General features: G+C 43.3%; 1 protein-coding gene across 2 annotated transcripts in view; it reads left to right on the forward strand.

Moving 5' to 3' along the window:
- CADPS (calcium dependent secretion activator) overlaps positions 1-26,860 on the forward strand; it is a 517,790-nt gene that overhangs the window by 423,613 nt on the left and 67,317 nt on the right. For both annotated transcript variants that reach the window (XM_084840490.1, XM_084840489.1), the window contains 3 exons: positions 6,462-6,536; positions 10,302-10,385; positions 26,695-26,727. In XM_084840490.1, the coding sequence (XP_084696616.1) occupies positions 6,462-6,536; positions 10,302-10,385; positions 26,695-26,727 (192 nt within the window). The remainder of the gene's footprint in view (positions 1-6,461; positions 6,537-10,301; positions 10,386-26,694; positions 26,728-26,860) is intronic.

A 26,860-nucleotide genomic window follows, 5' to 3' on the forward strand; every position in this document is an offset into this window, starting at 1 on the left:
CTGTCAGAATAGACAGTACCAGGCCAGATGGACAAATAGTGTGAGGGCCAAATTAGATACGGTGTTAAGCACCTGATCGGCCTTTGTGTGGTTTTTGTTTGTTTATGAAATAGCAGATGTGGACAGGAAGACTCAAGCTCAGGACCATTATGTTGTGCAAGGATTTAACCCCATGCCAATCTAGATCACCCACCCACCCACCTACTCTTACATAGTAATAATAATAATAAAAAACATTCCTGCAAGGGCCAGTCACATGCTCAACAGCACATCTGGCTTGGCCCTGACTTGATGTAAGGCAGCTTCCTATGTTCTTTCCATCTCCTCCACATTGAACTGAGCACTATGGATCTATTTGCAACGTTGTGATAACAGAACTATCCTGACATATACAGTCTAGAGAAGGCTGGTGCACATCTGCCCAGCTTGTCACAATTTTCTTCTTTGCTTGTGGCATCTCACTATCCACAGCAAACAGGTCAGCTGGTACATTAATTTTAAGCAGGAACCACAATTTTGCAAGCCATCACATATTTGTAGCATGCCAAATAAAATGGCCGCTAAAATAGAGGAGAACCATGTATGCCACCTTAGGCTTCTTAGAGAAAAGGCAGGATATAAATATAACAAACAAATAAGTAAAGCTTCTGCTAATAGCTCATGAGCTAGAGGACACTATTGGCTATAAGTAGGGACCTGCCTTAGACACATTAAAAGGGCCACACAACTTCTGTGCCGAGGCATCTTAAAAGGCACCCAGGGGGTGTCCAACATTTCATGTCTGCCGGAAGGAGGATCATCCACATATTATTAACCCACATCCACACCATACATCAGCCCACATCACCCAGACTTAAGAGTGGCATAATTAGAAAGTGAACAAGATGCACTACATTGCAGTTACCAGCCCCAAATGAATAGCTTAATAAAACAGTCCCATGAGCAAAAGGGCATAACATTGACTTTAATAGAACTATGTGGGGGCGGAAGGAGGTCCTAAACATTGGCGAAAGCTAGATCTGAAGTAAAACTTAGTTTCAGTGCATATTAGGGGTGGGCAACACTTGGGCTGCATGCATGGCCCCCATCCTTTTTTGTGGGCTCCAAATCACTGCAGAATTGCTACCAAATTTCAGCAGCATGCAGCAGTGCTGAGAAAAAGCTGCATTTTCCCTTTAAAACAAGGCACACAGAGAGCAAACGCCTTGTTTTAATGCAAAATTGTGCTCCTTTGGGGCTTCTGGGGCTGAAATTTTGCATTAAAACAAGGTGCGCTCTCTCTGTGCTCCTTGTTCAAAAGGGAACATGCAGGGGTTTTCTCACCACTCAGTAGCTTTCAAAATTTGCTGGCAGTTTCAGCAGTACCAAGGGTGCATCCACTGGTCAGTTCTGTGGGGCGGAACTGGGCCCTCTGAAGTTACCCAACCCTGGTGCATATAAACTAATTCATCCATGTTCTCCGTCTAGCACTGTGAGTTCAGAATAAGGAGCAGGTTTGAACAAAAAAAAATGTGATGCTTCTTATAGCCAGCAGCCATAGTAAATGCTTTCTGCAGGCAAGGAGCCTCTTCTGCTTCTACAAATGCAACACTCCCTGCCCCGCCCCCCCAGTTCCACCAGAACAAGTTTTGTTCATGTCAATAGAACTTGCCATGGTGAAGGAGTTGGAGAATCAGACAGCAGGTCTGCTATCTTTCGGCTGCATTCTAGTGCTGCTGCTGCTGTTCTTATTTGCGTTGTAAACAAGATTTTAATTGAAAATATATTTGTTAATGCATTTCACACTGTATTATTTTGCACACACCTAGCCATCCTTTTAGTTAAATCTCATAATTTATCCAATGAAAATGAACACTAACAAGAGACATTTCACCCTCCCTCACCTCCAACAAACAAAAGTCCTTGATTAAAACAATATGATAATGTGGCAAATTAAGCATGTCTTTTGGACTTATATGGAAAGCCCAAGCGGGGCAAAAAAACAAATCAGTCAAGAGAATCTCTTATTTTCGAATCCATGCATTGCCACCATTAACTACGGGCCGCATTTTCAAAAGCACAGATGCGGTTGGATATGTCCAGCTTGCACATCCGTTATCTTTGCTGTACATGCTTGTCAGGGTCCCATTTCCATGCATGTATATCGGAGCCAGAGTGTGCCAGGTCTGGGCATGTACAGCATTGTGCACAACATATTGTTTGGCCTTTTTGTGCTTTTCAAAATGGAGCCCAGCCAGCATAGTTCCACTGGTGTGCATGGTGTGCATTGCAAGCTTTGTTTGTCCTGTGCTTTGTGGGTGGCATGTGTACATATGTCAAAGGGTTACGTCCTCTAGGACATGTCTGCTGCTTTGTGCGTCCAAGAAGTTGTTCTGTCAAGCACGTTCTTCATGATATAGCATGCTACTCCTCAGCAGAGCCGCCTGCATCCCACCATCCAGAGTAAATATCTGCCAACGTGGCTGTGGCTGCTGAGGAAAGAGAGGTTCTGCACGTGGAATAAGATATTTAATAGATGGGGATGAGGGAGCAAGGGAGGATGCGTATCGGCACCCAATCCCTGTGCAAATCACTGTGATTTGGGGAAGACTGTGCCCCCTAACTGCAAACGCAGGAAGATTTCCATTGGCTTCTGCTTCCTTACCTCAGTTATTTGCATTACCTTGCCACAAGTCCTTACTCTCCTGTGCAAATACGGATCTGTCTGTGCTGTACATGCCTACTTGGGTCAAGAGCAGTTATCTTTACGGCAGGGGTGGAGAACCTCAGGCCAAGGGGTCAAATCCAGCCTACCTGGTGTCCCAGTGCTGTCCTCTGGGGTTCCCCAGAAGGCCATGCCCCCTTCCCCAGGCCTGCTGTCTTTTTCCCAACTGCCTTGAGTACCATTTTTCTTGGTGGAAAAGTGGGGTGCAATCAGATACATATATACATACATACATACACCAATCGTTGGTGTCCTTGCTTTTGTGCAGATTTTTCTTCATTCTAAAATGTTGAAATGCACCTTCCAGGGCTTAGTAAGAGCCTTAAGCTAAAAATGCTGGTATTCTTGGTGTTTTATCTCTTGCTCTTTTGCCTTTGGCCCCACCCAGTACTAGAATGAGGCCCTGAGAGCTTCTCCAAAAATGGAATGTGGCCCTCATCTGAATGAGGTTCAACACCCCTACTTTACGGGGGTCTAGGTTTTTAGCCCCTTTACATGAGAAGGGAGGCAGAAACAAGCACTAGGTGGGATTTTGAAATGCTGCTGCTTTTCTTAGCATCTCTTCCTCTGCCCCTGTGCTCTCTGCAAGTTGTAACTGCCCTCTGTCCTTTCCTCTCCAGCACATCTATGCCATTTCCAGTGCACGCAAATAAATGCACATATGTACACTCAAATGCTGACTTGTTCCTTCCAAGTTCTACATACACACACAACACACACAATTACACACAGACATGGTCACGCGCACACACACATGCACACCCTTATGCATATAGAACTCCTTTATGAGGCTTTGTCTGCATGTACACATGTAGCAGAATTTGGTGATAGAGTCCGGAGATGGCAGAATGAACTCTACAACTTTATACTGCAGATGAAAGATCAATTCCCCTAAAACTCAGTTTGACTATTAGCATGAGGCAGTGAAAGAAATTCATGCAGGAGACTGCCATAGTTAGTCCAGACCAATCAGACTAATTGTTAGTCCAGACCAATGCTATTTATTATGACTGGCAGCAGCTCCTCAGAGTCTCAGGGGAAGGTCATTCAATTCACCTGCTAGTTGATTCTCTTTTTGCTGGAGATAACCAGGGATTGAAACTGGGACCTTCTACATGCAAAGCATGTGCTCTACCACTGAGCTATGGGCCGTTCCCAAAGGTTCTAGTTCAGCTCACCCTCTGCGATACCTATTTTCAATCTGCAGGGTATTTCTTTTCATAGGGGAATATGTAGAAATTGTCTATTCTACTGCCTTGCGAGTCTGCTGCCTAATTCTGCTGCATGTGAAGATCCAGCCTATGGGCTAGCATTTGCCTTTGTGGAGAAGCTGCCACATTCCACACACACACACACACACACACACACACACCCCTTTTCATCCTAGAGTCTGCAGTCAAGGGAAGAAGAATGGAATGGATGCTCTATGTCACATTTGAAGTTCAAAGTTTATTCTCCATTCAGTCACATCCCACATAAATTTATTACCTGTGGAGATCTAAGGATGGGTGCTTAATGAAATAATTCTATTGAGTAAATAAAAACATAACCAGAAGTGTTTTAAGGTTGTAACTTTACATTATGAGGGTTATTCTAAAACATTGATTACACATTTTAGCTAGAGAAATAGTCAAAAGTCAATTCTGTTGTGGCCTATGAATGTGGTGGACAAAGCTCCTGTGTTAATTCTTGGAGCATCATCTCTTCCCTTGGGCAGGGACCCCAGAATTCAGTGAGCAGTAGGGCAACAACTAAGTTTTAGACATCCCCAAACCAGAGAGTGTAACAAGTCTACCCACTGAAGCTCAGAAAACAGCTGCCATGCCACTGAACTGTACATATATTCTCCCCCCGCCTTCCAATTGCAACAAAGATGATATTTCTCTGTCTCACTAGAGATGTTCTGTGTTTGTGTTCTGTTCTGTGTAACAATCACTTTTCAAAGCCTTTTTTGAATTTCTTCGTGGTTCTCTCTGGTAGGAATCTCAGGTATTTCAGTGAAAAGCGATTTGAATCATAATTTTCATTTCCTGTTGCTTATTGTTTCTGTGCATGCTGCTGCTTTTTCATGCCCCTCCCCATTTAGAAGGTCCCACTTTCTTTTGAAGATTTTGTTTTTATTTATTGTTTACCTTCATATGTTCTTTTTCCTGTCTTCTGCACCTTCCTCTTTATTTCTGTCCCCAATCATCTGAAAGTTTGCTAAAGAGTGGGTAAGTGTGTCCTACATTTTGTTTTCTTTTCTTCCAAGTTCCTGTTGTAATATGTGACTGTTCCACTGAAAGGAAGTAAAACACTGAGCAGCTCAGACTACCGTGGAACTCTAGTCAATGCTGAGGGACCAACCTCTCACACTTCTAATTGCCCCGCACACTCTTTGTTCCCCAAAGCATGATTTAGTATTTATAGCAGATTTGTTTCCTCTAATGTTGTTGGGGTGGGGGGATTGGTTGGATGTTAATGTTTTAAAATAACAGCGCAAACAAGTGGAAATAAATACAGTGACTAAGATCAGCGCTTTCAATGTTTTATTTAATGTGCAGTAGAAGGAATGTGGAAAAAATCATCATATATTAAATATTTTTGCTGTTCTTTGGCAAAACGAGAGAATACACCACAGTGATTGCTAAGTAATGAGAAGCCTGTTTTCAAAGGAAGCATGTTTTGTTTTGTTTTTTAAAAACTAGCAGAAATAGTTCATGTCTTGCCCGAAATCACACCCCTTGGTGATTTTCTCAGAGCTCAGAAAGGTTTGATCTGGTCAGTAATTGGGTGGGGAACCTTTGGGTCAATCTCTACTGCTGTGTAGAAAGTGATGCTGAATGTGTCAATCTTTTCTGTGAGTCAGCACTGACCTAATGCCCCAGTATGGTGTAAATTGAGGGGCTTCAGTGCTGCACTTGCCATCTTTTGCATGAGTGAGAACACCCGTGTCTCGATCGTTTTTACACTCGAATGCTTAACAAGCACATGCATTGGAACGTTATGTCCTTAGCTAATTTGTTTGCCAAAGGTGGAGAAACAAAGTGGAATTCCACTCAGCTTTCTGGAAGTGGGCAACCTTTTATGCCCAATGGCTCCACTTACTTCAGCCTGTCTGCTTAAAATCAGCTCCTTCGTAGGCTCCTTCCAACCAACGGCAGCTTGGCTGTTCACCAAGAGACAGCTGCCATGTTGCTGTACAGCAGAAATGGAGAATGTGTGGCTCTCCAGATGTTGTTGGCCTGCTACTCCCATCATCCCACACCATTGCCTACATCGCCTGGAGCTGATGGGAATTGAAGTCCAACAACCTCTGGAGAGACACACATTCCCTACCCCTGCTCTGCTGTGTGAGCTGTGTTCCAGTACTTGCTTATATCTTAAAGAATATGAATGCCTTAATTGAAACACTTTAGACCAATCAGAACTAAAGAACAGATGTAATGTACTCTTTCACTTCTGCCCCTCCCCTATTATCATTACTTACATATAGCAAAAAGGACTTTGTCCTGTGCTGTGTGCATTTGATTCTCATTAATATCAGCTCAGCTGCATGCATGGAACTGAAGCTAGGATTTGACTATCATGCACAAAATCCCGTCAGAGGCTCCTCGGTAAAAAGCCTCATGTAAATGTTAATACGTTACTGCCAACTACACTAGAGCACGTTCTTAACGGCATCAAAATATCATAGCCAATACAACAACAACAAAGTGTGCATTACCACTGATTTATGCTAATAATATTTTGCCTCCGTCTTTCCTCCCCTCCTCAGCACCAGTATCATTCAAAAATAGATGAACTAATTGAAGAAACCGTCAAAGAAATGATAACGCTCCTAGTAGCAAAGGTAACCTTCAGCTTCAGGTGAAATGATTCACTGTTAACATCACTTCTTTTTTTTCTTAAATAGCATTTCCATTAAAATGTGACACATTAAGAAGTTCAGGTGGTTTGTTGTTTCTCACAGGAGAGATCAGACATCACTTAGTCTTGACAGATTGAATGTCTCATGATTGCAATCTGCGCGAAATTGAGTAGAACAAGAGCCTATCGCCTGTGGGTCGCTCTAGATACAGACTGTAAAGCTCTGATTTTCAGAACTTGATCACATCACCTGAACCTGTTGGTTGTGATCCTTCATTGTCAGCTTGCATCGCAGGACTGTGAGCTACTTGGGCAAAGGCATACCCTCTGGGCCCACATCCCCTCTCTACAGGTCCTCTACGAACATTTCCGTCACACACAGCTGCACTAATTCCTTCCCTTCCACTCAAGACACACCTCATCCTCTCTACTTCCTCCCCCACCTTCACCAACCACTTAGCTTTCTCCATATGTCCATAAGAATCCCCTCCAAGCCTTAGATGGAGGGGCTGCCATCTTTGGTTGAAGAGATATTGGCATCCCTAAGGAGCAATAGTGTTACCCTGTTGTGGGCCATCCTCCAAGTAGGGGTATGTTTTGATAAGTGAAGCGAGAAATTGGCAGATGAATGGTGCAGCCAGACCTTTTAAAGTGTTGGCAGGGGCACCATTTGGGCTCTTCAGGCAGTACAGTTCTTGGGCCAGCCCTGCCTTTGTGACTCATACTCTTAGCTTCCTTCTGGCCTTCAGAAAGCAGGTGAAGAAGACCTCTTTTTTCCCCAACCAGACTTTTAGTTATTAAAGTATATTTTTCAGCTGATTTTGATTGACTGCATTTGGAGTTGTAATAGGATTTTATATTTCTTTATGATTTTTGGCCATCTTGTGGACACAGGAATTGGTAGAATGCTGGATTATGAATGTATTAAATAAATGTTGCTCTTTTTACCTGCCCTGTTCCCATTACCTGCTAATTCCATCAGTCATTTAATCCTGATGCAGTTGCTAAGTATCAAAAAGGCATTCTTCATAACCGCTTCCAAATGCACTTGGCTACATTTACTAAAGCCACCACAACCCGGAGAAGGGTGCTTGGGAGCCAGCCCCTTCATTCAGTTCAAAGCTAGACATTTGCCAAACCAGTCACAATTAATTATGTTCATAAGACTGACCTGGATCACAAAGTCCATTTCTCCAATATATGGAAGTTAGCTAAGAGTGGGCTTACTGTACAGTGCTAACTGATTATATGTACATAAGCAATGACCTCCACCTTAGTGCACACTGTATTCTTATTAAAAGTACAGTGCAATCCTATACATGTCTGCTCAGAAGTAAGTCCTACTGCGTTCAAGGAGACTTAATCCCAGGTAATTGCAGCCTTCATGTCTGTGACATACAGAATGTACTGGTCTAAGACAAGGATACATGGCTAGCTCATGTATGCTGCTACTAATACATTTTCCTCTGGGCTTAGAAAAATAAGCCTCCACTCATGTTTCTTTAACTTTGGTGGCCAGATCACGACTACACAGCACTCTCGTGCACTTGAGAGCAATCCCTACATTATCAGAAACGAGGGTACAGCTTACCGTGCCTATGGTTCATAGGCTATCAACCAGATATAGGGGTTGCAAAGGGTGTGCGTGCTGTAAACTCAGAAGCATTCCCATGTAGGAGTATGACATATTGTATGGGGATAACAGCCATTTATCATGCTGTTTCATCTAGTTTTCAGTTTCCAGACTGAACAGCATCTTGCAACACAGACTTTAGCCTGTGAACCCTATAACACTGCATGATTGCATTTCTTCATTAACTTCAATTAGCCAAACCAGCAGAACACTGTAAGGAACACATAAGAAGTGTAAGGACCTGTAGAACATATGGGCCAACACGTGCCATTCTGGATCTCCTTCAAGGACCTACCAGCTGTTCTCCATTTGGTATTATTTTCCAGGAGCAATATATTTCTTGCACCTTATGCTTAGGGGTTGCACTCTCATTATCTTCTGCAACACACATAACAGTCTTTCCTCCAGTGTGCACAAGATGACCAGTATAATAGGCAAAGAGCAAGCATTTTAATGAATATGGATAATATTTTTGTCAAAAAAAAGCTCACCTTTATTTATTCACTTTTGAGCAACACGTTTTTGGAAATGTTGGGATATCACAAAACAAGGATTTTTGTCCTTTGATATAATTTTGTTGCCAAAACAGAAAACTGAATGCAAAATCTCCCGTATACTCAAAGATTAAAACATTTTAGATGGAAGAAAGAAAGGGTGAAACATTTTCATTGAAATGCTTGTCCTTTGAACATAACTGCTTTTCAGTAGGGATGGGTGAGAATTTTGTTTGGTTCCCATTTTTATGCAAACATACCTGATTCGCACTCCGCTAGCGATGTCAGAGGAATCCATCTGGAGGTTCAAGCCTGCCAAGGCTTTGGTGGCTCAGCCTCCCAGACTCTGGCTCGCTTGGCCACGAGCCGGCCCAACTCAACCTGCATCAAGTCAGGCCAGCTCATGGACTTCTGCCACCACCATCACCATTGCCAACCACTCTGCACAACTCTCTTGCTCGAGAGAGTTGTGCAGAGCAGCCGGCAGGCAATAGCAGCGGCAGCAATACCAGGTGGTAGGCAATTCCAGTGCAGGTCATTGTGTGCAAGTCTCCCTTCTCCCCACCAGCACTCCAGCAGGGAGAAGGGAGGCTTGTGCACAACAACTAGAAAGTCTGTGAATTCTAGCAGGGAGGCTGCAGTTTGGCTCATGAACGCAAGCCGAGCTGAGGCTCCAAGGAAATTCGTCAATCCCCAAGAGGGCCAGATTTCCCCACGCCAGACATTCCTACACTCCACAGATGTATACATGAACTAGAATGCAGTTGTGCTCTGGAATCCACACATTTCCAAATGTTGCAATCAAGTTTGTCAATAAAGAAATGTGCACAAACAATCTGTGTGTTAGGGAAAAATGTGCACTAAATGTGCAGATTAGGGAAAAGCACACACAGAGCCCTATATGCAATGCAGGGAAATGTATAAATTTGAAGAAGTGTGCACAAAATGCATATATTAGGAGAAATGTGCACCAAATCATGTATGCATTTTCATGCAGACATTTTAAAACAGAATTTACAAATTGATGCAGAAACAGGATGGAATGAACTTAGCAGTGGAAATCTAACGAACTGAACAAAAGCAAACGTGACAGATTCACCTATTCCTACTTTCAGTTACCAAACAATAATCTCAGAAAATAACATGTATCACAAATAGTCAATATTGCCTCCTGCCACAAACCATTTTGAGCTAAAGGTTTATTTATACACAGCTCAGTTAAGGCTTTGTAATGCCAAAAGGGTGGGTGGGGCGGGGGGATGTTCTTGGTTCTCCTTATGAACTCATTCCATGACATGAGCTAATATGACTATAGGCAAATTATCAGCCTTTTACTCTAGAATAGCAAAATAGGTTCCTTACATCCACACCTTCTCTTACCTTCTCTCTGTTAATTAGATATACTTTTATGTCTGTATCATGTCAATGACATTTTACATCCATTTGAGCAATCTATCTTGTTAGAAAATTGTTGATGCATTTCTAAAACCCCACTAACTTCAATAGACTTACTTCTGATTTGCTCAATTGCAATCATAATTTGTGGGGGAAAGGTTGCTGGTTTGGGATTTATTTATTTATTTATTTATTTATTGTGTGACTGAAATCTCTCTTTTTTCAGTTTGTCACCATACTGGAGGGAGTCCTGGCCAAACTATCCAGATATGATGAAGGGACATTATTTTCCTCTTTCCTTTCATTTACTGTAAGTTGGTTTCTCTCCCACCCCTTATTGTCACTGCTTTGTGTATCCTACTTTTTACTGTTCTGTTTACAAAAGAAAACAATGCTTTACCATCTCTACCTTATATTTATCTAATGCTCATAGCTTTAAAAAAGATGACTGAAGGATTATTATACTTAAAATCACAAAGGAACTACTTACATGGACTAAAGGCCCGTGTTATAGCAACTTTACTGAAGCTAAGCAGGTCTGTGTCTGGTCAGTGCTTGGATGGGAGACCATTGGGAACCACATTAGACCACTTTGAGTTCCTTGATGACAGAAAGGGACATAAACATAGTATATTAAAAAGCAATAAAATCATAATCCCCCGCTAAAAGCCAGTGCAGTGTAGAGGCTAGAGCGTTGGACTTGGTGTTGTAATGAATGTTAAACTTAAGACCCATTCATTTCAGTGGGTCTGCTCTAAGTAAGACTAACATTGGATACAACCTATAGTCTGGGGAGACCTGAATTCGAATCCCCACTCACTCACAAACTTACTGGGTGACATTGGGCCAGTCATTGTCTCTCAGCTTAACCTACTTCTTAGGGTTCTTGTGCAGGTAAAAAGAGGGAACTATGTATGGTGCCTAAACTCCTTGGAGAAGGGTGAGATAAAATTCAGAGAGAGAGAGAGAGAATTACTTTGGGTCAATGTGGCTACATGTATGTCACCCAGAATGAAGAACAATGCAGAAGCCTCTGCTTTTCACATCCAACACCTGCAACACAGCTGCCCAGAAGCATTTGGGTCAGACTGGGAAGCACCTGCAGTCTCAAGTGGGGATAGAGGGCAGGCAGGCAATGGAGTATAACTTGCAGTGAAAGCCCAAAGTCAGCACTGTGGAGGCTAGAGACAAGACAACAGAGTCTCAGCCAGTAACCAAGAACATTGCTCCAGCAGTAATCCGGAGCCTTCTTAGAGCTGAAATGATGCATGTCCTAGGTTCCACCTCCCTGGAGGAGTACTTTTCTCATTTAAAGGGGCCGCATACTGATCCAGAAGCATTTGCTCCAGCATAGCTGTGATTTCTCTTTCTGTCTGAGACTGGAATGGTAGTGAAGGTGGGATTTCCTGGAGATAAGGACATTTCAGGGGAGGAGTCATCTGTGTCTGAGAAAGCTGGCAAGGAACTCTTCTCAGGAGTAGGTGGACAATCCAGTCGATTTGAGTTCTTCCTTCTCTGCATCTATGGAAATCTCTAGCACAGGAGTTCCTCAGTGGCTGCTTCCCAAAATGGTCCAGGGAGTGGCAGTCGGTCTCCCCTAGGGATGGAAGAACAGGGATGTTCTCTGAACTTCATCTCAATGTTTGGTTCAGCTCACCCCCATTTTCATTTGCAACATGTTTTTTGGTTAATTTGAATGGGGAAGTTCACATTTCAAACAGGGAAAGTGTGTACTCCCCCTCCATTGACTAAAGTGTGAAAATGCATTTTTTTAATTTAAAAAAATGTGCATTTCAAAGTGTGCATTTTTCAAAGAATATGGATTTTTCGAACACAATTGCAAGTTCAGGAATGTGTTGACATTTTTCAAAAAAAAATGTGCTCCCTTTCACATTTGGGGTTGTGAACAGGCAAGTCCCGATGATTTGCAAACGAAAACAAAATTCTCATATATCTCTAGTCTCTCCCATGCTTAGGGTTTCAGGACTCCTCTGTTGGTGTTGAAACATCTGATTCTGTGTTCTGGGCCAAGACAAAGACAATGAGATATATGAGGGTCAGATTAGATTTTTCCAGAAGGACTTGAAGACCCAGATTCCTGAAATATTGGCATCCAGTGATGTACATTCTCAATTGTTGCCAAAGCCCGGATCAAGATTTATAATTCCATGAAATTATTTTTCAAAGACTAAAAAAAAACCCCACTTTTATTTTGTTTAATAGACAGTGGTAACTACAAACCAAAGACATATTCAGCATACAGTTCTGCCTCTAAACACCTAAAAAGGTACTCAACTCACAATATAAAATGTATCATCACGTATGAATTCATCACACCTGCCATAAACCCTGTAAAGGAGTCCAAAGATCTATGTGTGGATATGCATACACAGATCTCACCTGTATTCAAATTGCCCTGGTCATTTCAGTGGAGAATGCATATGGATCAAGTTCATCCACTGAAGTGAATGGGTCAGCCCACATGTATGGAGATCTATGTATAGATCAGAATTCCTGTACCTATAATAAATTGCTGGATCAGGTAAATTAGCTACAGTGGTGGTCAAAACAGTAAAATGCCTGCTATATAGGCCTGGTTTATATATAACAGTCTTATAAAACCATAGTTTATTGGACCAAAAATGGGCCTTGTCTCCACACACACCCTCTTTGCCCCTACTCTTCCCTCTTCCCATCATGCACCCAGAGCTGAGGTTTATCATGGTCTGTTAAACCACAGTTCCCCATGACATCCAGACTGTTAAATTCTTCTAAGCACTGCTTTCAAACCAGGATCAGATACCTTCCTCACTCAGCATCACTAGCAATAAATGACAAATTCAGTCAACCACTGAACCATATTGGGGAAAATCTTAACACTCCGAACTTTTTATCACACAGTAGAATACATGACAGAGAAAAAAATCAGACATATTTGCATTAATACAGATGGTCAAGCAAGTCTACAGTATATTCATGCGTGGATGGCCTCATTGTCCCTTGTGAACAGCCTCTTTCTCCACTGTTTTAGTCAATGGAGATCCTCCCCAACGTTGTCCTTTCTATTGTGGATGATGCCAGAGTCATTAAGAATCTGATAATATACATCTATTTTATTTTATTGTTAGTTTGTGGACTGCCTTTCAACATACATTTTCAAGCTGCTTTACAGTATAAATCTCTATATAAAAATCAATATAAAGATCACACACAAAAAAAACACTTAAAATTATAACTCAAACTCAAATTAAATCTAGTAAAATCCCATAATATTTGCTCCTTTGTGCACACCATCATACAGAGAGAGCATTTTGCCATCTGGAAAGTAAGAATCGAGATGGATGAGCTCTCTGAAGCTAACCTCAGATTATCCTGGAAATTACCTGAGATCTTCCCCACAAAATTGGAAGCTCTCAGATAATTTTTCCAATCTAATACAATCCAGGCATCCTTGGAAAAGTTGCCTGCCATCTCCCTGCTGGGTCCATAATGGAGAAAAGCTGCTCTATCAGCTTGTTTAAGGGAAGGAGGGAACCCCTACAGGGGCCCAGTCCAGTGGTGTGGGAAGAAAGTCTAATTCCCACTGGTCCTCACTAGGGGATAGCCCCACCTCTCCCATCATCAGATTGGGCCCTTGCTGCCTCTTCATCTCTCCATTACACTAGATAAGGGAATAATAACATTTCTATCCACTCTTCTACTAAAAGTACCCAGAACCAACATAATCATGAAACCATATAATACAATCAATAGAAATGCAATTACATCATTTCTAAAAGCAATAACAAAGTGCAGCCAACACTTAAAACAAAGCAAAACACAAACCTAGGGGCAGAAAGAGTGAAAGATGTCAAACATTGACACTAGCAGCTCTAAGACTAGATGTTGCACCAGGGATGGGAAACCTCTGCCTGGGGGCCTAATCCAGTCCATAGAGGTTCCCCATCTGCCCCAGAGATAGCAGCGGGTATGTGGGACCACCCCCATGGGGACATATGCTGAACAAAGCCTGGGATTCAGCAGGCGATGGGAGCAGCACCAACTGAGACCCTTTCTCTGTGCTAAGAGAGGCATGCAACACTCATATCTCTGTCTCAACATGGAGAAAAGCAGAATGGGTAGGGGTGGGGCAATGACATCAGTGGGCATGGCCATGTCCATTGATGTCATCTGGCCCATGGAGGGCTGGGTGGGGAGTAGTTCAGCCTCCCATCTAAAACTTTGATTTTTGGCCAAAGACACAAAGAAGGAGCCTGACAAATTTCAACTGACAATTATTCTCCAACTCCAACTTTTGATTTCAGCAGAAGCTGGAGAATAATTTGCAGGCTTGTAAAGCTCACCACTCCCTTAAAAGATGCCAGCAGCAGAGGATGTGGAGGTGGCAGGTTTTGAGGCTCTGGAAGTGCTAGCATCAGCCCTAGTAGACCAATTCATTCTCTTGAGGATCCAAGCTGTTCCTTTATGGATACAGGCTCTCCAGCATTGCACAGAATTGTTTGCAGTGAGTAGCATGGAAGTTCTGGCTTATTGTAGTTGTGCAAATGGAATTTGGGGTACATCCAGTTGGCTCTAATTTAGGGGGACAGACGTGTTCATTTCATGCTTCTGATCCCCATAGTCCTTGCTTGCAGGCTGCTTTAGCCTACACTGGTCCTCCATCCCATTCCTAAAGCTGATGGGTACTAACATGGATTATGCAGCATGCATAATTAGCTTTCCACAGTGATTATGGGGGTGTCTTGTGCAAGAAAAAACTTCATGCCATGTCAAATCAGGAGCTCAAGACACTGCAGTGCAAACATGCCTTTAGATGGTTGGATCTCAAGGACAAGAACTGGATAGGTAGGGAAACATTTTCCGCAAGTGACTATGCATTTTTTAAGAATTTGAATACTGAATAGGAACATAGGAAGATGCCTTATACTGAGTCTAGTATACTGAGTCCATCTAGCCCAGTATTGCTGACACTGACTGGCAGCAGCTCTCCAGGGTTTCAGGCAGGATTCTTTCCTTGCCCTACCTGGAGAAGCCGGGGATCAAACCTGGGGTCTTCTGCATGCGCAGCATGTGATCTGTCACACTGAGCTATGCCCCCTCAGAATAATTAGATGGTGGCAATCTGACTCGTAGGTACCGAATATACAAAAGTCCTCAGCATCCTAGCTGCTCCTTCCTGAAACTCATTTAAAACTACAGCTTTCCATGGGTGAATTATTCTATCTAAGCCTTTGCCCTGCATCTTCAATATGGAGATAATACTGACCAACCTTACTGTGGTTGTTGAAATGATTTTAACAAGATCATGTATCTGAAGTGTTTGGAACACTCCGAAGCACCATATAAATGCTAAGCATTCTTGTTGTTGTTATTCTTATTGTCATCGTTGTCTGGTAGTACTGGGTACGGACAGCACAAGATCATGAGTCTTCAAGAACCATCAGTTCCAGCGCCCACTATTCTGTTTTGCTCTGTGTCATAAAGAAGCCAATAGTAATGTGAATTCATCAGTGCAGAGGACAGCTGCCAGGAAGCTGCCTTGTGTTGACCTGAGTTTTAAATGAAATTGCATAGTGCTGGCCTAAATAGGAAACAGGTGGATGTAACTTTGGCTCCTGCTTGTCCAGTTATAGTGGATACTTTTCCATTAGTACAGCCCAAGGATGTGGACAGAATCCTTGGAGAGGTGAGGCTTACCACTGGTGTGCTAGACCCTTGCCATTCCTGACTTATAAAAGCAACCGGGGAAGGAGGACTGGCTGAGTGGCTAAAGGTCACAGAATCATAGAATAGTAGGGTTGGAAGGGGCCTATAAGACCATCGAGTCCAACCCCCTGCTCAATGCAGGAATGCAAGTCAGAGCATCCTTGACAGATGGCTGTCCAGCCTCATCTTGAATGCCTCCAGTGTGGGAGAGCCCACTCCCTCCCTAGGTAGTGGTATATGCCTCTTTACAGCAAGGTGTGATTCCGTCTTGCCTAAAGGAGTCAGTAGTAAGACTTTTGTTTTTGTTTTTTTTAAAAAAATATCCCTGAACCCTACTATATTGCATAATTTCTGGCCAGTCTCCAAAATTCCATACTTGGGCAAAGTGCTGGAGCATGTGGCTTCTCAGGTCTAGGGATTTCTGGATGAGATGAATTATCTAGATCCATTTCAATCTAGTTTCAGGCCGGGGAGAGAGACTGCTTTGATTGCCTTGGTGGATGAGCTGCGGTGGGAACTGAGTTGGGGGAGTGTGTCCCTGTTGATTCTGATGGACCTTTCAGCACCTTTTGATATCATCAACCATTGTATCCTTGTGAAGCATCTGTGTGAGATGGGACTGGGAAGCACTGTTATATGGTGGATTCGGTCCCTTTGGAGGGACAATCTCAGAAGGTGGTGCTAAGGGATTCCTGTTCAACAATGTGGCCAATGGCCTGTGGAATCCCCCAGGGTTCCATCTTATCCCCCATGCTATTTAACATATACATGAAAGCACAGAGAGAGATTGTCCAGAGTTTGGGGTCCAGTGCCACCAGTATGCTGATGACATCTAGTTCTATCTCTCTGTCTAAATCCAAGGAAGCTGTTCTGGTTCTAAATCAGTGCCTGATATCGATAATGGGCTGAATGAGGGCAAAGAAATTGAAGCTTAATCCAGACAAGACAGGGGTGCTTTTGGTCAGTCATCAGGGAATAGGGATTCAACCTGTGCTGGATGGAGTTACAACTCCCCCTGAAAACTCAGGCTCACAGTCTGAGTGTACTCTTGGGCTTGGCTCTGAACCTGAATGCCCAGGTCTCGGCAGTGGCCAGGAGTGCATTTCCACAGCTGAGGCTAGTGCGCCCACTGCACCCATTCCTAGAGATGTCTGATCTGGCCATGGTCACACATGCCTTAGTTACATCCTGTTTGGACTACTGTAATGGGCTCTATGTGGGGCTGCCTTTGAAAAGCATTCAGAAACTTCAGCTGGTCCAGAATGCTGGGGCCACACTGTTCACTAGGGTCAGTCACAGGGATCATGTGACTCCCTTGTTATAGTAGCTTCACTGGCTTCTGGTCTGTTTCTGGGCAGAATTCAAAGTGCTGGTTATGACCTATAAAACCCTTTCTGGCTTGAGACCAAGCTACCTGAAAGTCTGCCTTCTCCCATACAAATCTGCCTGGTTTTAAGGTCTTCTTGAGAGACCCTTCTTTCAAGATCACCACCTTCAGAGGCGCATTTGGTGGCAATCCAAGAGAGGGCCTTTTCGATGGCTGCTTCCAAGCTGTGAAACCCCCTCCCAAAGAAGGCTAGGGTTGCTCCCTCTCTGCTGTCCTTCCACTGGTAGGGAAAGAATGCTTTATTCAAGAAGCCTTTAGTCTTTAAGTGGGTCTGTTGGGTTGAGTGCTTTTGTTGGTTTGTTAGTGTAATTGTTATGTTTTTATTGTATTTTAATGTATTGTTTTATTGTTTTAATCAATTTTAATTGTGCCTGTAAGCCAACTTGCATGCCATTTTTTTTTGGTAGAAAGGCAGGGTACAAATCAAATAAATAAATACCTTCCAGAGTCAAAGGAGTTGTGCGGGAATGAGAATGCCACAATATAGTCAGCTTTTACTTTATTTCTTGCATTCCGGTACACATACCCAAGTACAAAATCAGCATGCCCCAACAACCCTTTTAGTCCCATTTAGTTAGATCCCAAGCTGATGGCTTTAGACGACTTTTTGAATAGTGACAAAATATGTTTCCTCAATTGTCTTAATAACAGTCTTACTCAGGAAGCAATCTTTTCAGCTGTAATTCACTAGGTCTTCCCAAATTAAATTTTGAGCTTGGTTCCTTAGATTGTGCAAAAAACAAACACTAGAAATGTTAGACAAGGTGAAGAGAATGAAATGATATTAGGCAATGTTCAGCTATCTTTTGGAGAACATCAGTTCCACTATAGGTTCTTCCAAAGAAGACTATGTAGTGGTTGCCGCTACTCACCATTTTGATTGCCCAGAGATGATTGAAAAGATCTAAATTTTATACGGAAATCTCAGTTTACTAACCAGCATCTTAGACTAGAGTTGAAGCTGGTTTAAGATCCTGTTTAATATACTGACATTAAACCACAGTTCCCCATTTCAAATGTAATGGTTAACTGTAGTTTAAGTAAACCAGGATGCAAGTGCCAAGAAAGAGAGGAGGTGAGGAGAGAGGCAAAAAGGGAGCACATGGTCTCGTTGTTCATTCCCAGCTGTTGAAATATGGCTTAGCAAGCTGAGAACTGGGCTTCTGAACCGGGCCAAAGAACATCATGGGGAGGCATCCCATATGCTTATGACAGTCTGCCTAAAGGAAGCATCAGCAGAATAGTATAATTCTGTAGGTTTATACTATCATCTTTGATTTAGAATAACAAGGAAGTCAATTATTATTATAGTCCATTTGCTTTTCCTACTGCTGTATGAACAAGTCATCTTAAAAAATACTGTGGTCAGCTGGTCCAGAATGCTGGGGCCACACTGTTCACTAGGGTCAGTCACACAGGGATCATGTGACTCCCTTGTTATAGCAGCTTCACTGGCTTCTGGTCTGTTTCTGGGCAGAATTCAAAGTGCTGGTTATGACCTATAAAACCCTTTCTGGCTTGGGACCAAGCTACCTGAAAGTCTGCCTTCTCCCATACAAATCTGCCTGGTTTTTAAAACATATTTCAAAACAACCAGTCTTTTACCAACTTCTTTTATCAAACATTGTCCAGTCTCTCTGAAAATGACATGTCACCAGGGGTCTTATGACAAGCCGTTTTATCACCTAGTAGGATACCCTCATTTTCAATCCTTGCTGTGAAATTCAGCTTAAAATTAATGGATCAGTTGTCCTAATCGCATTCTCGCTAACCACATCATTATAAAGTATTCTCTAGGAGTTTTTTTTAAACAGAACCTCATTCTACATTTGGTTAGATAGATGAAGTAAGATGTTTTCTGCAGTCAGTAATGTTTCTTGAACCTGGCAATCCAGTTATTAGTTAGGTATATCTATGCCTATGAAATGAATTGCAACCAAGCTGATGACAGCTGCCGAGGTACGATTTAATCTGAAGAGTCTCTTCTTGTTGAAGTGGGAGGGGGGAGTGAATTAACTGCTACATTAATTAAAACTAGAAAGTGCATTTTACCCTTGGGAGAGGTTACTGGCAATCTTATTTTTGTTCTGCACAAATTTTGTTGTAAACTGAGAAATTTCATGGGAAAAAGTCACATAATTCATGAAGAGCTACAGCCTAGCAAAAAATCACACAACATCCGGCAGTGTGGAAATTGCAGTATATGTAGCCAAATTTTATACTAAAGAAAAACAAGCAGTTGTGGTTGTTGTTTTTTAAGCTTTGGTGGGGGGGGGGGGTTGTGAGAAGGGAATTGGAAGACAGATTGAATTATTACTATATTATATCTTTATCATGGCAAATGTTCATTTTATTTTGCTGTAGTTCCATGACTCCTTCTTTCTGGCTTATTTTTAAATTACCATTTTTCATAAGCCCAGATTCCAGAATTATTTCTCTGTTCCCAGTTTTATTACCATAGCGTATTCTTCCCTTCCTCCAGGCATCGCAGTGTCTGACAAATACATTAATATATATGTAGGTTAGTCATTCAGCTACTTCTTTTACTGCTGCTATTTAATCTTTATTTGGTGTCAACTATTCTAGATGCTGTTCAGCAGGGATGAAGAACCAGTGGCCCATGGGCTGGAGTGAGCCCATGGGACCTCTATATCTGGCCCGCTGGCCTCTCTACCCAGGCCCTTCCCCCTCTTGTCGGCCCTCTTTCCCTCACTGCTCAGCTTTTTCCCACCGATCACCTGAGCAGTGTGGGGGCAGGTCATGGGAAAAAGAGGAAGCTTCCTCCTGAGACCCCACCAACAGTGCTCAGCTAACTGGCAGGAATCACCTGAGCAGCAAGGAAGAGGGGCGTGGCTGCAGAGTCCCACACACACATCTGTCCACACACCCCATTCTTTCTCACACACACACTTTGGGATCATGGAAGGAGGGAAGTTCTAAACCTCCCCTTCCTTGTGATCCTCCACTCACTACTCAGTTGATTGGTGGGAAACAGCTGAATAGCATGGAAGAAGGGCAGGCAGAGTCCCTCTACAGTCACACCTCATGTTCCCCATAGCTCAGATGGTTCCAGCTAATCAACGGAGGGGGTGGCTACAAGGGGTGGTTTAAATTTCACCTCTCCCTATGATCCTGATGACTGTATGTCGAGTTAGGTATCTGCAAGTGTCCTGCCAAAATAAGCATGTATCTAAAACAGCAGTGCTGATCTCACTGCTGGGAATACGTTTTGGTTTTTCCATGTACTGCTTGGAAAATTGCTACAGAAACTCTCAAATTCAGTTTGACTGGAGACCACAGAAGGTCTGAAAAAATGAATGTGTGCATCTTAGGCAATGACAGCTCTGCAATACACCCTTCAGCTTTTTGAAAAGCTATTGCCTGTACATAGGCTAAGGTGACTACTCAGTAATCGGAATCCCTGATAATAGACATTACAGCCAGATCATTCTTCCCAGAGAATAAGATGCCATGCATGCATTTAAGCACCAAATCTAGTAAGAGGAAGAACTAGATCACTTTCCTATATACCTTTAAATGCAACAATATCGCTAGTGCTTAGGGATGCTGCAATAATTTTCCAGGTTTGATTTCCATCACAGAAAGTATTGTCCCTCTGGTATGGACAATTATCCAAAACCTGCCTTATGACTGATTCTATCCAATTTTCCTTGAGTCAGAAAAAATATTTGCAGCTTGACAAGCTAGGCATTGGAGGAGGAGATATGCATATCTTACAGCACTTGAACATATTTCACTGTGCAGTAAATGCACATTCACATCCAAAACAATAAAAATGCATACACTAGACTGCCCCTATAATGCACATCAGTCTGCACAACTTTTTCAGGGAAAAGGCCAGATTCCTAGTAGACTGAAGTGATTCAGAAAAAAAAAAATAACTTCTGTCCAAGATGCTCCATGGGTTTTCTATGACAGCAGCAGAGGGAGGGCATGGAACAGAAACAGCCTCCACAGAACCTATTCAACAGTTCATATTATCCCCTTTTTGGAACCCAGGATTTATAAATAACACTTTTTAAATTCTAACTTTCCTTGGTAAGTTACAATTTACAAATGTACAACAGTTGCTCTTTTCCCCACCCCTACCCCAGCCATTCTTCTGTGCTTTTAAACTGCACGTGAATTATAGTAACACTGGGCTTGATTTCAGCCAGACACACCCGTGTAGCCCTGTATGTCTCCTTGCTTTGCTTAATTGTTCACGCATACATCGTAGGAGTACATCCATCCACTCACACATACTGACTCACTCAAACACTCATGTTTCAACTGGAATATGCAATTTATTCATCACATAATCCAGCTGTGTGTTTGTGTCTGTGTGCATGTGTGCACACGTGCATGCATGTGTATGTTGTATTTAGGCTACTTTACTAGTAGTTTTAGAAATATTTAGAAGAAGGTGAGCATTTTAGAAACCCAAACAAGGATGGTGATCAATGATATATTCTAATTAAATGCATATTTGTTACAGAAATGCTCAGCCTTGCAGATGGGATGCATTATGGTACCTTTGTAAAAGGGTCTCTCTGTCCATCTGGAAACTGTTCAGTTAGATATGTTGACTCAGAAATTCATGGAAACACCACCACCCCCATTCTGTTGCCAGCTGCAGAAATAGCCCAGTCGCATGCATTCCTTATCAAGAACAGCAACAGAAAAGAAGTGAGGGCTTTGGGCATTATTTATTATAATTTATTTACTTATTTAAAATATTTATATACTGCCCTTCATTATCAAATCACAGGGCAGTGTACAAAAATCTTTAAAACAACAATTAAATAAAATACTAAGATTAAAACCAAAACAAATCTACTCAGGTAGGTATGAAAATCAAAAAATGTCTGGGAAAATACATATGTTTTCAACAGGCACTGAAACGTCGTCAAGAATGGTGCCTGTCACACTGCAACAGGGAAAGAATTCCAAAGGTGTTCACCACAACAGAAATTATCCCCCTGGTCGCTGTCAGATGTAAATGTGCAGGTGATGGGACAACCAAGAGGCCCTGCAGGTCTCAGTGAATGGGCAGGTTCATATTGGAGAAAGCACTCCCTCAGGTAGCCTGGTCCCAAGTTGTTCAAGGCCTTATATGTCAATAACATCACCTTGAACCCAGCCTGGTAATCTATTGGTAGCTAGTGCAGTTCTCTGAACAAAGATGTAGCATGCTTGCGGTAGGCTGCCCTGCTGCTGAATTCACTGAACTGCTGAATTCTGCACCAGCTATTGTTTTCAGACTAGTCTCAAGGGAAACCCCGCATAGAACACATTGTAGTAATCCAGGCTTGAGGCTACCAATGCATGGATCGCCGTGGCCAGATTATCCCCAGCCAAGAATGTCCATAGGTGGCATAAAAACTAAAGATGGAAAAGGGCATTCATAATCACTGAGTCCACCTGAGCCTCCAGTAGTTCAAGGAATATCCCCAGACTATGAACCTGATCCTTCAAGGAGAGTGCAACCTCATCCAGACAAGGTAACCTACCTAATTCCCTGACACAGGAACCACCCACCCACAGTGTCTCCATCTTGTCAGGATACAACCTCAACTTTCTGACTGTCATCCACTCCACCAGTCCATGACCCAGATGTCACAGAGAAATGGATCTGGGTGTCATCAACATCCTGATGTGCCCCACATCTCCTAATGACCACTCCCAGCTGCTTCAGAAAGATGTTAAACAGCATTCAGAATAAGGTAGTACCCCACAATGCAAATACCAGTGGGCCAACATACAGTCACCCAATGCAATACAGTGCCTCCCACCTCCAGCCCACAGAGTTGGTCCAGAGGTATACCATGGTTAATGGTATCAAAAGCTGCTGAGAGATCAAGGAGAATCAAAAGGCTTGCACTCTCCCTCCCACCAATGAAGGTCATTCATCTGGGCAACCAGGGCTGATTCTGTCCCAAAATCAGGCCTTAAACCAGGTTGGAATGGGTATAAATCATCTGTTTCCTCCAAGACTGCCACCACCTTTTGAACACCTTACCCAGAAAGGGGATGTTTGCCACCAGCAGGTTATTATCATATACCTGTGGGGCCAGGGTGGGCATTTTCAGAAGCAGATGCACAACTGCCTCTTGAAGGGTGGCAGACGCAGACACCTCTCCCTCATGTAAGGAAGCATTGTCAAGCCCCCACCTGCCCACCCCCGGCCTGCTCAAGCCAGTCAATATGGGTAATGTTTGAGAGAGCATGCAATCATTTAAATTGCTGTAAGCACCTTTTCCACATCCTCAGGCTTCAGAAGCTGAAACTGATCCCAGAGATCTAAACCAAATGGTGCATTGGACACCTCAACTGGATCTGCAGCAATAATGGTCTCAAGGTCATTACAGAGATGAGTGACTTTACCTTCAAAGTGTTATGCCAGCTGGTCACAGTGAGGTTCCATGGGTTCTAACACCCTGTTCATTTGGGTAGATATTACCAAACTTTGAATCACATGCATGGTAGTGATGGCCACCAATTTAGATGGCTTTAAAAGGGGGCTGAACAAGTTCCTGGAGGAAAAGGCTATCAATGGCTACTTGTCTTGATGGCTATGTGCTACCCCCAGTACCAGAGGCAGTGAGCCTGTGTGCACCTGTTCCTGGGAACATGGGTGGAAGAATGCTGTTCTCATGCCTTGCTTGAGCGTTCCTGGCCGACAGCTGGCTGGCCCCTGTATGAACAGAATGCTGGACTAGATGGACAAGCATGACTCTTCTTCTTATGGAATAGCTCAGCTGGCCAACTACTAGTAGATGTAATAGAGGCAGCAAAGTTGGTCTTCTATGCTGTCTTCACTTGTATACAGTTGGCACAACTATGTGCTCTAGCATGTTTTCAGTCACCCTCACTCCAAGTCTTTCACTATTTGCACTCGGTCCCGCCTCTTTCATTGCTTGCAGCTCCCTAAAATACCAAGGAGCAATGCAGGCTCTCCCAGACTGGACAGGACACTCAGGAGTGATTCTGTTGATGACCTGTCTCATCTCACCATTCCACAGTGAGACGAGAGCATGGACAAAACCACAGCTCTACCTATCAGAAATTTTCTCACGGCATTCAGGAATCCCTCCAATTCCATACATTTTCAAGGGCAGACCATCTTAATGGGTCCTCCGCACCTGCAGGGGGAAACTGTGACTGTGAGAGCAAACCTCAGCAGGAAATGGTCTGACCATGACAACCGCTCTATATTCAGGCCATCCCTCTTACATCCTGGGGCAAGGATGCCCTGCTCTGTGTTTTGGGCTGACGACAACTTGAGACAGCCCCATGGTTGTCATGGAGGCCGTGATGTTCTAAGCTGGCCCGCATGCGGCAGGCTCCATGTGGATGCAAAAGCCTCCCAGAACGACTGTCCTATAGTTCTCCAACACCACACCAGAGACTAAGACTTCCCAGCTTAGGCAGGGAAGCTGTTGGGCAGCAAGGTGGACAATACACTAGCAGCATCCCAAATCTATCACTAGGTGCAAACCCTCAGAGCCCACCCCAGAACAGAGAGGCCCACTGGCAGAGGTGATGGTATCCCTATGGACCACATTCACTCTCTGCCCTGGCCTTCCAGCCTGGGCTGATACTGCACCCAGGTGGGCACAACTGGGTCAGACCTAGCTCACCCCCACCCCAGGGCTCAGTAACATATGCCAGGTCAGCTCCTTCATCCATGATCAAGATATGGATGAGTGTAATCTTCTTATATACTGACCTGGTGTTAAATAACAGCACAGCCAGTCTGAGGGGCCTGGTATTAGATCAGACAGGCACCTGAGAGATAAGAGGAAGAGCCAAATGAGGGGGCAGCCAGCAAATACCTGACCCCTCTTGTTTGATGGCCCACCCTCCCCCCAGTGCCATATCTCCCCCTGCCCATAATCACAGTTATAACAGTGCCCTTGCCCTCCTTCCCCTGTCATAAACACCCAGGCACATGCTGTAACACTCTCGTCCAACTCATCCAAATGCCAGCCAAAATATACACTGACAGCCTACAAATAAAAACGTTCCATTCCAATTCACCCACAACCCCTGTAAGCCACCAAAGCATAGAAATGGATAGTAAAACATCTGTCCACAGCATCCACCCCACAACTCCACCCCACTTCTCACCAGGGATGCAGTTCAACTCACCTCCTGACACCCAGTCAGAAGTGGTATGGTCAGACTTTTTCGCTCTTGGGAATCTCCCAACCTCACTTGGAGACAGCCCTCAGAATGCATCTCTTAGCAAATGGAAAGGGGGGTGACACCCTCACCCTTGTGGCAAACCCAATGGGCAAAGCCCCTTACCGTTGCCCCCTTGGGGGTTGAACCTGCTGGCAGCAGCCCACCACACAGCAGTGGGCTATTTGTAGCTGTACAATGAGATGGTGAAAGTCCTGGAGCTCCACACTGGTGGCTTTGCAGCAAGTGTTTGTAATAAAGGAAGGCTAGGAAGGATTGCCAGGGAATGGCCCAAGACACAGTAGCAAAGGCTTAAAGGACAGTGTAGCATGTGCAGTTTTCTCTTTGCCTTCAGAAAGGTGCAACTTGCGAAAGTAGACCATATGTCTCAGTGGTCTTGGAACATACAGGGCCAAAGCAGCCATTACCCAAAAGACTTTAAGGACTTTCAATTGTAGCCATGTGGGGATGGTCTGGATTGGGCCCATACTGGGGGAAGGGAAAGGGTTAAACACCCACTCCACTGTACCCCATACTAGGATCCCTATCTGGATTGGAGCCCCTGTGCTTACACTAGAGTAAAAATGAAAGTAATGTCTGCTTTGGCTCTCAGAATATTGAAACACCAGGTCCAGTTCACACATGGAAGCCAGATGCTTTTCTTCTTCTTCATACCATCAGTCCCAATTGCCCCAAGGTATGGAATCACATCCTTAGTAAATTTGCAGTACCAGAGGCCATTTACAGTACCAGACTTCTAATGGAGAAGTCACTGTAAACACTCAGGGCTCCTTCTTACATTACTCTAGTGGCATGGGAGGGGAGTCACTGCAGTGCAACTTCTTCCTGTGTCACCAGGGCAATGTGAGAACCCCCAGAGCACATGGGATGAGATGCAGTATGAACTCTCCTAATGTGGACTGGAGCTTCTCACATTTATTTGGCAGCACAGAAAGGAATCACCCTGCAGAGGCTCCCAGCCCAACAGAATAATGTAAACAGAGAGTCCTATTTGTCAGCAGAGTATTGAAGTTGTGCTTTCCTTTTGGAATCAAATCATTTACCTAATTCATCTAATACTCTGCCCTATGTTTTTGAAATTTGATTACTGTATGTGCAAATGTTTTTCCAAGTATATTTTATCATCTAAGTGCTTCAGTTTGCTTAATTATAATCTATCCTTCAGTCAAACTGATTTGGTCTAATAGTAAATGTATGAAAGAGCATTTAATTTTTTTCTAATATTCCAAGTACCATATTTTGTTATGCTGTTTGTGTATTGTTTGCATATCTTGAAAGCATATGCTTTAATCTAAAGTCTGCTATGTTTCTGTTTCAGGTGAAGGCAGCTTCCAAATACGTTGATGTGCCCGTAAGCATGATTTAAGCATGGGTCTCCCATTTGTTATAACAAAAAGGTTTAATGAACAGTAACATATATAATAAATAATAATTATACACACACACACACACACACACACACACACCTTTAGGGACTGGAGAAC

The sequence above is a fragment of the Heloderma suspectum genome, chromosome 2 (genome assembly GCF_057233095.1).
Source record: "Heloderma suspectum isolate Gila_16-S chromosome 2, 16-S_ref, whole genome shotgun sequence".
NCBI classification, from domain to species: domain Eukaryota; kingdom Metazoa; phylum Chordata; class Lepidosauria; order Squamata; family Helodermatidae; genus Heloderma; species Heloderma suspectum.